Raw genomic sequence first — 14,714 nt, 5'->3', positions numbered from 1 at the left:
AGGAAATGGACGAAGCTGTGGTTTTGCTCCCAGAATTGTGCTGAGTTTTAGCAGCATGTTTGCTCACATGTGCTGCCAGCCCAGGTCTTAATCAACACTGAAGACAGCCCTGTTCAGAGCTAGAATGAACCTTGGTCCCAGTTTGTGGACCTGCGTGCAATGATGTAACAGGAACTGTAGTGACTCAGTTCTCTGTGGAAGGTCTAGCCCTGGAATTCAATGTCAAATGCAAAAATAAAAGAAAAAAACACATCTGAAAAATCTTAATCTTTGGAAGCTTCAGCCTGTTAGCATGGATTTTATTTTCCTTCTCTAATGCTGCAGCTAATGCATAACTTGTGCAAGTTTTAGTTATGGATCTCTTGCTAGCAGGTATCTTAGAGCTTTTAGGCACAACAGAAGGATATATGAGCGTTTATTTTTGAATGACTGATGTCTCTAGTATAAATGAGTAGACAAAGATCAACACTGTGAGACAGAGGTGTGGTTCTGAAGGATGACATAGAGGGGCCTGAAGCAGTCTCTCAGTGAGGCAGCCAAGGAGGGGCTCTGCAGGTGGGGTAGCACAGAGTGCCAGCACTAAGCTGAAGGGAGGCTGCAAAAAGGGCGTGATTCACATTTGCAGAACAAAGAAATCAAACACAACGACAGTAAAATATGTCTGGGTTCTAGGGAGAAAGAACACAGAAACTACTTGTGGTCTTTATCATGCAGCTTAGACCCAATTTAGGCAGGACTAGGAGAAGCAGGTTGCGGACTGGGGTTATAAATAGCATTTCACACAGAAGAAGGGAGATAGCGAGTTACTGTCGAGACAGAGTAGGTATTACTTCTCAGATAAAAGATTAGGCTTTAATTAATAGAGTACATTAGCTCATATTTGAATATTTCTGGTTCTTTTATGAAGGAATACACTTCTGGGAAATACCTTCCAACGTTTTAGTGGATAATAATCAATGAAGCAGATAAATATTTAACCAAGTTTCTTTTACCTTTCATGATTCTTCTCTTGATATCCTTGGCAGATTTTACAAGGAAGAGGAAAACTATCTGATGAGAATCACTTTGTTGGCTTGTTAAGATCATTGTTCTTGGGCATAAGGGCAAATGCTTTGTTGTCATCAGAAGACAGAGAAGTGTGCCTTGGTAGTTGGAAATCATATATAAAATACAGTATCTTCTTGCGAGGGGATTTTGGTTGGTTTTTTTCCTTTCCTGACTGCTCTCTTTACACTTGTGCATTGCTCTCGCAGCTCCTGCAGTCTGGCTGAAGAGCAGCAGTGAATTGTGCCAGGCTGTCTGACCACATTCCTGCAGGTGACTGGGAACAGGCCTGAAGAAAACATCTCTGGTACAGTGGTGCTGGGTGGTTGCTGAGTGCTGCTGCCTTAGCAGAGCTCAAGTCCTGGGGACAAAGAACAGCAGTGAACCCCTTCTGTCTGAGCAGTAAGCAATTGCTGCCACCACGTGCTTCATTCCGGCCTTGTGTTGTCACCTTGCCTTCATGAGGTACCACCACTGCACTGCCAAAATCATCTGACAGCTATTAATATTTATCAGTTAATCATCAGTGCTCAAAATGGCCTTATCTCCATCCAGTCGTCTGTCAGATCTGCAAATAAGATATTGCAGCTTTTTAAACTATATACATCTTACAAAGAAATAACTGTTTGAGACTTCACAACAGTAGTTCTTAGACATTAACGATACATCTAAATTATGGTTAGATATGGTAAGAAAAGTCTCCTACACTGCCTGATGACAAAGAATTTGAAAGACTTCCTTTCCAAGTCTGCAGGACCGGGAAATTGTTGTGTAACGGGTGTATTTTAACCAGGTGCTGCTATGATTTAGTAGTTAATACATTCTTGAAATTTCAATATTGCTTTTACTTTTCATTTCAGATGAGAAATTCACTGTATTTTTTGGCATCAGAAGCATTTTGAAAGCGGTAATACTTGGCTTAGGTGTGCTTGAAAATCCCAGCATGGCCATAACTTAATTTTTGGTTCGTGTGTCACTTGGCTTTGCCATCTCAATGTGGAGAAAAGGTTTGCAAAGTATGTCAAGTATTTTAAGTACCGCCAGTGGTTCAGACACCTTTTATATAAAATTCAGCATTCCTGCGGACTCTCTTTGAGAGGCAGATCTTTTTGAGAAACTCATTTAAAACTCTGAATGGCATAAAATATAAATGCAGTTCCCTTCAGTGCAATGTAGTTCATGTTTTCTCTGTCTCAGCTTTCCGTATGGAATATGTGTTTTAAAGTGGTGCGTGGAAGACACATCTGCTTTGTGAAGCGTACGTCTTTATTTTCCAGAGATGGTTTTGAGGCATCCTAGTAGGATGCTTTTTTTTTCCACACAGTGTCCTTGTGATCTTATTGATACTCTACACGGTGTGCCGGTTGCTTAGCAATCCAGGCTACAGGCAGCAGCAGCACCTTGTTACAATATACTGGCAATTCTCTTCTGCAGCCATTTTTATCTGCATCTTTTCTCCTAAAGTTACTTGTTGTCAGTGTTCAGGCATGAATTCCAGGGAGTGCAAAATGAGCGTCTCAAAATTAAGCCTGTTGTATATGTTGTTCATTTCTATGCTTGTTGTTTCCCCATCGTGCATCTTGAGAATACTGTTTGTTTGAAATGAATGGGTTTATTTAACTAACTGTTTTGATGCTGTAAGATATAAGGGAGCTACCTTGAAAATTCTCGTTTACTGAAGCATGTTTTCTTTGCTCCATCTGGTCCTGTTTCCTCCTGCATATGGCATATATTTACTTGTCTTTCAGCAGGTGTGCATCTCCAGTTTATTTAGAGGCCAATACAGGAGATCAGGGTTGTCTTCCTTGTTCATCCGTGTATGAAGTGTACTGAGCTGTCTTGGCAGTGGAAGTCTCTGATTATTATAAGTCTCTTATCTCAGATTATTACCCCTTACTGATGGTTCATGCTGGCAGCAGTCGCTGAGAGAAGCCTTGGGGCTATCAAAAAGGACTTGAGGGGGTTGGGGCCGTTAGTGGATGGTGCAGGAGTTCAGGTAGTGTTCTCCTCCATCCATTCAGTGACAGCAAGGGATGATGAGAGGACTAGAAAACCCATCTGATAAATACATGGCTGAAGGGCTGGTGCCATTGCAGGAATTTTTCAACCCTGAGGCAGTGTACTCAGCACCTGGCCTGATGGCTGCGGATGGGTCTCACCTGTCTCAAAGGGGGAAAGGGATTCTAGCCCAGCAACTGGCAGGGCTTGTTGAGAGGGCTTAAAAGTAGGTATGAAGGGGGGAAGGGAATAAACTGAAGCTCACTAGAGATGAGCCATGGGGAGCAATGCTGGGACTGGCAGGGGGGCCAGGCCAGTAGCTCAGCTGAAGTGCATCTATGCTGATGCATGCAGCATGGGCAGCAAGCACAAGGAGCAGGAAGCCATTGTGTGGCAGGCAAGCTGTGACTTAATTGCCATTACTGAAACATGGTGGGTTTGCATAACAAGTTGATTTCTAGGAGCTCTGGAACAGCAAATGCTCAGTTCTCTATAGACATAGCTCTTTCTTTTGTGCATTTCAGCTTTCTGGGTTGTAGCTGAGGGCTGCCTCTGAGATATAGTGTGCCTGTACTGTGTTCCTCTGAGTAAAGAAGGAATTGAGGTCTTCAGGATAATTGGTATGATGCTTCACGGTGGAGGGCTGTGTTGAAGGGGACTCTGAAGAGTTGTCCCTTTTGCTTTCATAGCACATAATCAGAAGATGGCACCTTTCTCTCAAAAAGCAAATGAGTTGCAGGATGTCCTCTTTACATTTAAGAGAAAGTGCTAAAATGCTTCGATTCATGGGGGCAAAAGCTGCCATCTAGATTTTGTATGCTAACTTTATTGAGAATTCTTCCAGATCTCCTAAAGGCTTGCTGCAATGCTCTGCATGTCTGCTCGCTCCAGCTAAAAATATGCAGCACTTTTAGTATTGCTTTGTGTGCCGAAAGTAAATACTGTCCGGTCTACAAGTGCAAGTGAAGAAGTTGTGTTTAAGAAAGAATATTTTCCAGATTGGTGGAAAACCATAAAACTGTAACTGTTTTCAGGAATGCAAAAAGGCAATAAGGCTCATAATACTGAAGGATTTGGTAGTTTGAAACCAATCCGTTGCTGTTGTTCCAACATTTGTTTAGGGTTTCCTTAGGCGATGTGGACTGGTGCCAATATACTCTCAAATACCCATCTCTTTCACTATGCTGTTACTTGTATGGTTTGTAAAATGCAGCTGTACGGCACTTTAATGTGTAAAGCAAAGGAAGTATGATGATACTGAGAGGTTTTTAATGTGGACTGGCTATGAAAATTGTAATGCAGATGGGAAGGATGGGGAATTTTGGAAGTGTCTGACCATATTGCAAGCTCCTTACTAAAGAGAAACCCTTCTGCTATCTTCGGTTGCTTTTTCATCTCTTTTCCATGCGGAAACGGGTAGCGCTTGTATAACACAGTAATAATTTTACTGCGTTAAGCTGTTTTGCTTTATAGTAAATTGTGCTTTGATTGCATTTGATTAGTTAAAGATATATTTAGAACGGCTTGGCTGCTGGGTAATGCCATTTCCATCAAAGAAACAATCTGTAAAACCTGAGGAGGCAGGGATATGGGGAACAGGATGGGAAGATTAAGTTTTATAAAAACACTCTTCCTGGCCCCGTTCCCTGTGTACGTACAAGTAGCTTTAGTTTATACCAGCCAGGTACTTGGCAATTGCCTACATTTCAATATGTAAATGGAGAAGTTTCTCAGAGCTTAGGGTACGTGGTTTTAATTTGCAGCTCTGCAAAATGCTAAAAGAAGCCGCTGTGGCCCAGCAGAGCACCGAGGCTGTGTGGAGCTCGTGCCTCTGGCTGGCTTTCTCTCTGCCCACAGGGCTGTGCTCGCTGCTCACCTAGGGATGCCGGGCTCCATGGCAGCCTGCCTGGGGCTCTGGGCCTTCCTCTGAGGTAGGTGTGCCCCAGCAACGGGAACAGAAGTGAGCCAATGCCAAGTGTCTCATTGCAGATACGTGCAGTTAAAGCCTGCAGCTTACAGCTGATACTGGAGGATGTGGGAAGTGCTATTACAGGCTTGCCTTTTCATTTGCCAGCATGGGCATCTTGTCCTACATCTTACTGTTTGTTTTCTCATTCTCTTCATTGCCGTGTGCTTGTTGGATGCTTCCAATGGATATCTGTGTTTCTTCTGGCTGTTACTATGTGTAAAAATTTCTTGTAAGAGATTTTATTTATTGCCATTGAAATGTGGCTATTTTAAACGTAGTAGGTTTCAAAGTAAATATGTGTTAAATTGTATCAAGGCCTACATTTTTGTGCTGGAGGGGCTGGAGAGCAGGGGGTCTGGAAACTAGTTGTCTGGATTACATGCCAGGCTTTTTAATCACAGGACAAGGGGAATGGCTTTAAGCTAGAAGAGGAGAGATTTGGGTTAGATGCTGGGGGAAAACATAGTATGCAGAGGATGGTGAAGCACTGGCACAGGCAGCCCAGAAAAGCTATGGTGCCCCGTCCCTGGAGGCCTCAGAGACCAGGTTGGGTGAGATGGGGCTGTGGGCAGCAACCAGCCCATGGCAGGGGTTGGAGCTAGCTGGTGTGCAAAGTCAACTCCAACCCAAGCCATTCCGTGATCTTTCAGGCTATATAAGACTTTTGAATTTCAAGATAACTTTTAGCACATGAGTTTTTGAGTTCTCAACCCTTACTTTCATGCAGCACACTTGTATATAGTGTAATATTCTTTGTTTTAATTTAGAAATATTAAGGATAAAGCTTAATGGGCCCTGGGACTCATCTTGAAGCCAGTAGTCCAATTTGTGTTGATGAAAGAATATTCAATGTGGCACAAATGAAGTTTTTTGCATTATTAAGTGCATATTTTAAGAGATGTTCAACTGCACTAGACATAAATATGTTGGTAAAAGTCCTTAGGTGAGAAACAGGGAACTCTACATCACAGTTCCTAGTACTGGCTTTGGTATAGCACTGGAAGCATGGTGACTGGTGCATCTGCCATCACTTAGGAGAGAAATGACCTGTATTTCTTAAGAACCAGCTGGCTGAAGTGAGTCATTTTAGCACACAGGAATAGGAGCTCAGTAGCCACCAACACTTGTCCTCATCTCCAGCCAAGCTGTGGCAGCGTGCAGGCGGTGTGGCTGCATCCCCAGTGCTGGGCACATGGGCAGCACAGGGCTGCACTGCCCAGCTTTGTGTAGGGAGCAGGCTGCGGGCACGGTGCTTTTGTGATTGTTCAGAGGGCTGCAGGGTTTGTGTGCTCAGGTGTGTTTGTTTGGAGCACCAGTGACTGGGGAAGTCTGGATCGTGGTGCTGCACATTGAAAGTTTCTCCATGGTTGTTGTGTTTTGGCTTTGGAACGGCAGTATTTTGTTGCAGTTGTTTGGCTGACTCTGCTGAACGTTAATTTGTTGTCTTGCTTTACTTGGAAAAACACGCTACGGGCTGATGGTGCTTCCTGTTGGAAAATAGCGAGTTACAAAATTAGCGCATTAATGCCAATTATAACTATAATATCATCCCGGAGGGAATTCTGCCTTTCTGCGCAACTGTGTACGTGGTGAGAGGCCTTGAGCAGCTCTGGCAAAGCAAACTGCTGTATAGCTGACGAGGCAAGGAAGCACGATTTGGCTGAAAAATCTCAAAATCAACACACAGTCCTAAGGAGGCAGATGTTGGAGGGGCTTTTGCTGTGCACAGTTCCGCCAGTGAAGCAAGAAGATGGAGTGTTTTCAGGCTCCCTGCTCCTTGGTGGGGCTGGAGTTGGCTGCACATTTTGCTTTCTGGCACAGGCTGCTGGATCGCTTTTGTTCTTCTCTTCCCCTTTTTACTCCCTTTACTCCCTTTTATACTCTCATGCTGCTCCTCTCTGTGGGGCAGTGCAGTGTCCAGGGAGAGGGGAACCCTGTTTGCTTCAGAGCCTTTACTCTTGCCTCACAAAAATGTGTAACACGTTTTCTTGTTTTGAGCACGTATTTGCTAACAAAGAATGGGTGAAAGGTTGTGCTCCGCATTTTCCCTGCGCTGCTGCTGCCTTTCAGAAATGAACTCTGGAAAGCCGGGGGCAGCTAACAGACTTGGCACCAACACAGGAGTGCGGTGAGGCTGGCAGCGTGGCTCCCTGTGGGGCTGTGGGTGGGAGGGATGCGGTGCCCCGGGCAGTGCAGCTGGCCTTGTGCCACGCTCCCTGCCTGCTTCCCCTGAGCTGTTCCTTTGCAGACTACTGGCTGCTCAGTGCCAGGAGGCCTGCAGACAGCTTGCAGGAACTCCTGCTGCCATTGCGCTGGATTTTGGGTTGTTTGGGGTGCAGATCTTGCACGCTAAACACTAGATTGCATTGCAGTTATCCACGAGTTCTGGCAGAGGTCCAGAAGGCACAGCATGTTGTAGTGTGGCTGTTTCTCAACTGCTGAATCGAGTTTAGGCCTATCTGTGTTTTTTCAAAAGCATTTGCTCGCTTGGTTCCCGTTGCCTCTTGTTTTTAAACTCTCAGCTGTGCTCAACCTTGTGCTCGCCCCCTGCCCCATCACAGGCTGCCCAGCTATTACAGAATAGCATGCGTTGCCCAGCCTGGGGTTACTGAGTGGGATGAGCAGGAGGGGCAGGGAGCAAGGGGACTTCTGGGAATGATTGTGACTGTGCTGTCACTGACAGGTGTCTTCACAGTGGAGCAAATTAAAACATTGAATCATAACTTTCCCTTTAGAAGGGTTTGATGAAGCTGCAGATACCAGGTAGTGTTGCTGAGATGGTTTGGGATGGGACATTCTTCTGCTGATGCTTTAACGCTGTACTGTATTTATTGTTAAGTCTGTTAAACTACTATTCCCTAACTTCATAATGCATTCCATGGCTTCATTTCTTTAAGTCTGTTTGGTAGAATTGTGCCCTTTAAAGAAAAGTGGCTGTTGACAATTTTTAGTTTGAGGCTTTGCCGCTGCTTTCCACTCACTTGCTAGAATAACAGGTGACAGTTTAATAATGAACAGCTGAGGCAAGAAGGGCCTTTCTGTATGAACTATGCAAGTAGAGCTGATAGAAATGCTGCAATAAGAGAGGAGCTGTAGAGTGAGGGTGGCAGTGCAGGAGGAGCAGAACCAGCTCTGCTGTCTCTGTAGCTGTGCAGATTTTAAGTGGAGACGTGACTGTACGCTGCCACAGAGGAGAGTAACTGCAGTGGGTTATTACTGTCATCAGACTTGTGCTTTCAGAGGGAGAGTATAGGAACAGGGTGGAAGTCATGTGGGTTTAAAAAAAAAAAAGCATCTGTGAGGGGGGAGAACTGGGAAGATGAATTTTGGTATGGGCTGAGTGTAAATTTAAGTTGTGTACAGCAAAGGGAGAGGGATGAGATGAGCAGGAGCGCTGTGTAGCACGCGTCTCACAAGTGTGAGACAGGCAGTCTAGACAAGGAAGTATGTTGCAGGCCTAAAATTAACTGAAGCTAGACAAGAATTTTTCAGTGAGAGCAATGTGAGTTCTCAGAAGGAGATGGAGGAAGAATCTCCCGTTTCAGAAGTTGCCATGGGTGTAACAGAGAGCAGAAATTCAGGAGAGCAAAGCATCTTCCCCATTCTCCTCCAGACTGTAACAAGCAGTGCTGTTTTGTAAAGGAAGGGGTGTTTCTTAGCAGTGTTGTAAAATGCATTATAAAAGCAGGAAAAAAAAATAGTTTAAAAAAAAAAAGAAAAAAAAAGAGTAATCTTGTAATGTGATGCCTTTACAAAGTTCTCGCTTCCTAATGTGGATAATATTTGTGTAACTTTTTGGCTGTATGTTCCCTCCTCCCTTTACCAGAGGAGATAAATCACTTGGCACGGTCAGCTTGGTAAGTGCAGCTAAGGGAGGGTCTGGTTGTTCTCCAGCTGTGCTTTGGGGAGAGCCCTGTAACATGTAGGACAGCAATGACACGAGATCGTATGGATGCAAACTGGCTCCGTGGTGGTTTAGCTGGAAATGAGAAGTGTGGTCTTGTGGGTGTTGTATTTATTGATTTATTAAGCCAAGAGGAGTGTGATCCCATAAGGGTACAAACAGCAAGATACTGAGTGGCTTCTGCAGGTGGAGCTGGGAGTTCAAAGCTGTGTGTTGGAGGCACACAGAGCACCAGAGGGCTTATGGTGTTCTTTCTGGTTCTCTTCCAAATGACTCCTTTTTTTTTTCCTTCTTAATCCTTGAAGCAGTGTTTTTTTGTTTGGTTGATTAGTTTGCATTAATTTAAGTATGATAAATATTTGAACAGATAACAGAAATCATTCTCAAAGCTTCCTGAAATATATTAGTAAGTATTTAGTGTCAGACTTCTCAATCACGGGATAAGACACCCAGCATTAACAGCTATGTTTTGGCAGATGAACTCTTCATCTCTTCAGCACATATGCTCTGCTGGAAAAAAAACGTTTCTTCTGTGGTGCAGGAACTGAAGGAATTGTCACTTCAATACCTTCACAACAAAAGGGATAGTACTAAGCTCTCACGTGAAATTATAAAGCACATGCTTTCAAAAGTGCATGTAGATTCTCCCATGCTCTGTACAGGTAATAATGTGTTTATCTTTTCCTGTTTTTAAATTTCTCCAGGTATACGTGGAATTTGATGACCTTGAATGGGAAAAGCGAGAATGGGTTAAAGTTTATGAAGATTTTGCAACCTTCTTGGTGGAGTACCAGCTGGTCTGGGCGAAAAGAAAGGACCCAAGCCAGACTCAGGGATCAAAGATCAAACAAATTCAATGGCCTGCATTGGTAAGATGCTTCAGCGGTCTTGTTTATTGAACTATTTTAATGTTTCCAATGCTATACTTCATAGGAAACCAGCTAGTTTACTTTGGTGGTGGTGTTTGTGGAGTGTGGTGAGGGAGAAGGGTAAAAAAAAAGGACAAGAAAATACTAATAAGTCATGTTTGTGATGAGAGGATGGGTGTGATAAGGTAACTCACCCAGACTCATTTTTAAATCAGCTTAAAGCACTGCAAAACTAGTCTGAGTGACAGGGTAGAAATAATGGTTCTTCACATGGTCAGAGCATCTAATAAATATTAACTTAATAGAAATACCTCTTTTGCTCTGTGGAGGATTGAAACTAAGATGGAAAAGAAGCTTGTAAGCTTATAGCACCTTCTTTATGAGAGTTGGGCATATGTAATATTTGGATCAAAGGTCAGAAAGATGAGAAAAGTGAAGAAATATCAGTAAAGTGACAATTGCTTCCCTGGCTTATGGGGTGATAGTTGTGACGCTTCCTCTCTGGATTGATGTGTTGCAGGGAATTGTTTGGACGCTGTGTTGGCTGTTGATGCATCTTTAGGTGGATCTGATGAGATAATCCTATGGGGAATAAACATTTATTTATTTTTTTTTCCCCCTTTTCTCTTCCCCTTCCCCCCCCTCCACAATAACGCTTCTAGTACTGTAAAAATCATAGAATTATAGAATCCTTAGAGTTGGAAGAGACCTTTGAAGGTTTCCTTGTCCAACTCCTCAACAACGAACAGGGACACCACAGCTAGATCAGGTTGCCTAGGGCCTGGTCCAGCCTCACCTTGAAAGCCTCCAGGGATGGGGGGGTATCAACCACATCTATGGACACCACCAGTGCCTCTCCTCCTTCATCAGAAGATCCAAATAGTTCTGAGGCTTTAGGAACTCTTGGTGTTATTCATTTATAGAAAGTTGTGGAAGATTTCTCTGGGATTGCCAGGTGAGGAAGGGGGCATTTTAGGTATGTTTAATAATGTGAAGCTCAGTATCTGCAGCTTCAGTTCTGGCTTCGCTATGGGATGAGGTGGTTCAGGATGGAACTTGTCTCTGTGTACTATTCCTTCTTGACTTACCGTGAGTGATTGTGTTATTGTGTAAAGCATGGTAAAATTTTGGATGTGTTGGCTCTCTGAGATACTTCCTTGCACAACCAAATTTTCAGTTTCATCTTCACATACCCTTGAGAGAGAACTTTTAGTCTTGCAGAGTAATGTCACTTGCTCTTTGATACCACCCATGTCTCCTTGGTTGAGATGAGTATTTTAAAACCTGTTAGCAAGTTGGAATGCAGTATCCGTGTACTTTGGTTATTTTATATGCCTTTAGAGTCACCCTCTAGGGTATGGAGATTCTTCTTGGGCTTCAAAGAGGTGTCTTTCTAGGAGGTTTTGTAGCTTAGTTGGTGATCCTGTCACCAAGATGAAAGCATGTCTTTACTGATGTGAGAACGTTTCAGTTGCACCTTCTTCTCACTACAGACTTATCCAAACTTCATCTGATCCAGCTAAAGGCAGAAACTTCTTCCACCCCTTGTTTTATCAGCTGTTTTTTAAATTCTTGCTTTAATGTTGGAGTTTCTGAGGTACAGACCTTCCTTCCCAGTCCTGTCAGCTACAAGGTCAGCCTCCTGCTTTTACATTTAATAAATAAATAAAATTCAGTCCTACAGCCCAGCACAGGGCTCGGTAGCTTGTTAGGGCAGTTTCCAGATGGTAAGATGACAAGTTCTCAGCATTTGTGCTTGGCTGGATTGTGAATGTTCTAACTGTTGTTTTCTGTGTCAGGCTCTCTAGTCATCCATCCCCTTTCCAGAAAACACTGCTTTAAGGGGAAATGGAGGTAGAGACTATGAACTCAGATTAGAGCAGATGCTTTCCATGGAGTCCTCCCAAAGTTCTTCCCCTTATCAAGAGCTGCACTGAGCCCACCAGGACATAGTGAACATGAAGAGTGCTCAAATTGCCATCCTAAGTATGTTCTTTATTGCCAGCCTGTCTGAATGCTCTGATGTAGTGTATGACATCTGTGAAAGGGCATTTTTAAGTTAAAACTAGACTTCTTAGAAATGGAGAAGCAGTGGAAAAGGTGGTAGAAATGTTGATTGCTTGAGGGGAATATTTGCACTTTGGTGTTAAGTCCTTGTTGCTGATGTGATTTAGAAGAATTGTCTTGCCATAGTTACTAACTGAGAAGTCTCAGATGTTTCCCAGTGATGCAAGTATACTGAAAAATTATTCATGTACCGTCTTGTCTTCTTATTAAATACTGAAATAAGACTTTCTGGTACAATTTATTTTGGGTACCCAATATATATGTAGCAAAGCAATAGTTAAGTACATAGTACATGCTACATGATCTTGAACTCTAAGCATAATGGAAAGTGCTCGTTTATTTAGATCCTGTTCACCTTTTGTTGTTGTCTTCTTTAATCAACTTACTCTTTATTTACTGGGTGGTATTCAAACTCGATCAGAATGCAAGGTCTATAATTTCTGTGGGCTTTTCTGTAGGGAGCCACCACTACATACTTCACAGTTACCAATTTCTTTTATTATTCAATTGTGAGATGCGTCGTAATCTCCACTTCACATGTGCAATTGCTAGAGTTCAACCTGGCCACCACATGTGCTAATTTGAATGCCTGTGGTGTGCTTGTTAGAGAAAGCATTGCTGCTGCTGACCTTGTCTATCTGTGCTCTGAGGTTGTATGCTTCTGGGTCAGGTGCTAAGAGAGTGAGGAAATAAGAATTGCTGCCTGTTTCTCCTTGTGTAAAACCTCTGTAACAGGCAGGGATGGATTCCCCCTTGAATTCGGTGTTTTTTTTACCATTTGGTTATCCTTTCTGATCCTACCTCATTTACTTCTGGTAATTTTTCAGCAACTGAGCCTGGAGCTTTGGTGGCAGCGTGCTTTGTTGTATTAGGATGGCTGCTGCTGATGGCTAACTATCTCTGAAAACCTGCTGTAAAATAAGGGAAGTGTAATGCCCACTCATGCTGTGTTCAGATGCTTTTCCTTCTTGTGAGGTGGTTTTCCTGGATAGAGAGGAGAAGCCCTGGTCACCGTAGCTGGGAGCTGCCTCTAGAGCACAAGGGAAGCTGTGATGGCACTGCCTCATAAATAGCTTTACAAGAATGCAGGCAACATTAACCATAGCATTTCTGAGTTCAAGAGTGCTCAGCTGTGCTAGGTGCTGTACAAGCACAGAAGAAAATACTGTATCTTTGAGAGCTTACAGGCAGTATAACAAGTCAAAGTCAGTGCAGGTAAGGAGAGAAGCATAAAGAAAACAGTGACAAGTGATGTCAAGCATAAATGTAGCCTAGGTGTTAGGGAAGAGTGTTTGTAAGCAAGTAATGGAGATGTTTTACGGATGTCAGTGCAGAAGAAGCCTTCTCAGCTGTTGGAGCAGTACGAAGAAGTAGCATGGATTTTGAAAACATAACAAGTGGGTGATAGAAGTTGATCTGTATTTCCACAGTGAATGATTAAGAAAAATAGCTTGTATAAAGTGATTTAACTGAAGGCATCAGTTTAGTTTGATCAACGTTGGGGCTACAAATAGATAGTACAAAAACTGAGTGACAGGCTCAAGGTGTTGGACTATAGGAATTAGCAGTGCCTAGGAAATTAGGCAAAATTGCTTTTGAATTCCTCTGAAAACAACGCTGAAGAAATTGAGATGGGGGATAATTCTTTAGTCTGTGGGCGGAAAAGAGCAGTTGTATTTAAGGGGGAATAAATCATTGTCTCTGATTTAGAAATAGTCGGGGTATTAGGATGCTTCAGATCGGAGATACAGTCACACCTATTGTACAGTTAAGCCTTGAGGCTTAAGGCTGTGATGGTATCTTCTTAGCAGCCAGAAAGGGAGGTGGATGTGAGTGTGTGGGCAGGGTGACAGCGGGGAGCCAAGATACTCATATGGACAAAACAAGATGCTTCTGTGAGCTGTCAATTTGAATTTAATTATTCTCCCTCTAACTGACCATAAAAATATCTAAAAATAAAGCATAGAGAGAGAAAAAGAGTGAACTGAGGACAGAATCCATTAGGGATACTCAGAGAATGGTAAAATGATATGGAAGAAAGTCAGAGGTGATAGACTAAGAGAGCACACTGCGGTGGAAAACTAAATTGTGGGGTTTCTTTAGTAGCATCAACTAAGGAAGCTTTGCTATGGAAAAGTGATGGAAATGTTAATAACACGATGAAATGAAGGTTTATCATTGAAGGTCTACGGATAGAAATAAAAGAAATTTTAGACAGCTATTTTAAGGGATTTTTCCTTCATCTTGGAAAGAAAATAAGGGAAGAAGGATAATTGAAAAAGCAATTAAGATTAAATGAGTTTAAGATGGACAGATTACGGCAAGTTTGTATGTTGAGGAAAAGAAGCCAAGAGTGGATAGGGAAGGATTGTAACTGGAGATAAGGGAAAGCAAATGTGCCTTGAATGGGAGAACACTTGAGAAACTTCTGCACATGCAAACAGAAAGGAAGAGAGTATTGTAGAGTAGGGGAAGGAAAACTATTCTTTATTTTGGCAGTTTTCCTTTTGGAAGAAACTGGCAGCGTTCTGTGGGGTAGGAGCCAGAAGAGGGAATGATTTGACTGAATCGAATATGATGAAAAGTAGGGGATGGTTCCGTTAGCTGGAAGGGCAGCGCTGGGTACCTGGGAAGGTTGCATACAGGCAGAGGTGATTGGTGAAGGGTTTAGTGTGCTCTCCTGGGTGCTTTGTGAAGTGCGTGGTGCCTATCCTTATATCTATAAATAAAACAGTGCTGTCTCCAGAGTTTGCTTTTGAATTCAGTATAAATTCATGTATAATAAATCAGAAGAATCCATACTAATTCTCTAATGGTTTGAATGTGGAGGCTGTGCCTCACTAGCTTTGCACTGCTTACCTTG

At 42.9% G+C, this 14,714-nt stretch overlaps 1 protein-coding gene across 4 annotated transcripts in view; it reads left to right on the top strand.

Moving 5' to 3' along the window:
• The window catches only part of JMJD1C (jumonji domain containing 1C), a 160,831-nt gene that overhangs the window by 51,091 nt on the left and 95,026 nt on the right, over window positions 1-14,714 (top strand). For 3 of the 4 annotated variants that reach the window (XM_072339727.1, XM_072339725.1, XM_072339731.1), the window contains exon 2: window positions 9,620-9,784. The exons of the other annotated variant lie outside the window; for it this stretch is intronic. Coding sequence is in view for 2 of the 3 variants with exons in the window: in XM_072339725.1 (XP_072195826.1) it covers window positions 9,620-9,784 (165 nt within the window). In the remaining variant the exon portion in view is untranslated. The remainder of the gene's footprint in view (window positions 1-9,619; window positions 9,785-14,714) is intronic. 4 annotated transcript variants of the gene reach the window in all.

This window comes from Excalfactoria chinensis, chromosome 6 (assembly GCF_039878825.1).
Source record: "Excalfactoria chinensis isolate bCotChi1 chromosome 6, bCotChi1.hap2, whole genome shotgun sequence".
Taxonomy (NCBI): Eukaryota; Metazoa; Chordata; class Aves; order Galliformes; family Phasianidae; genus Excalfactoria; species Excalfactoria chinensis.
Note: the sequence above shows the minus strand (reverse complement) of the source record. Positions and strands in the feature narration are given on the sequence as shown.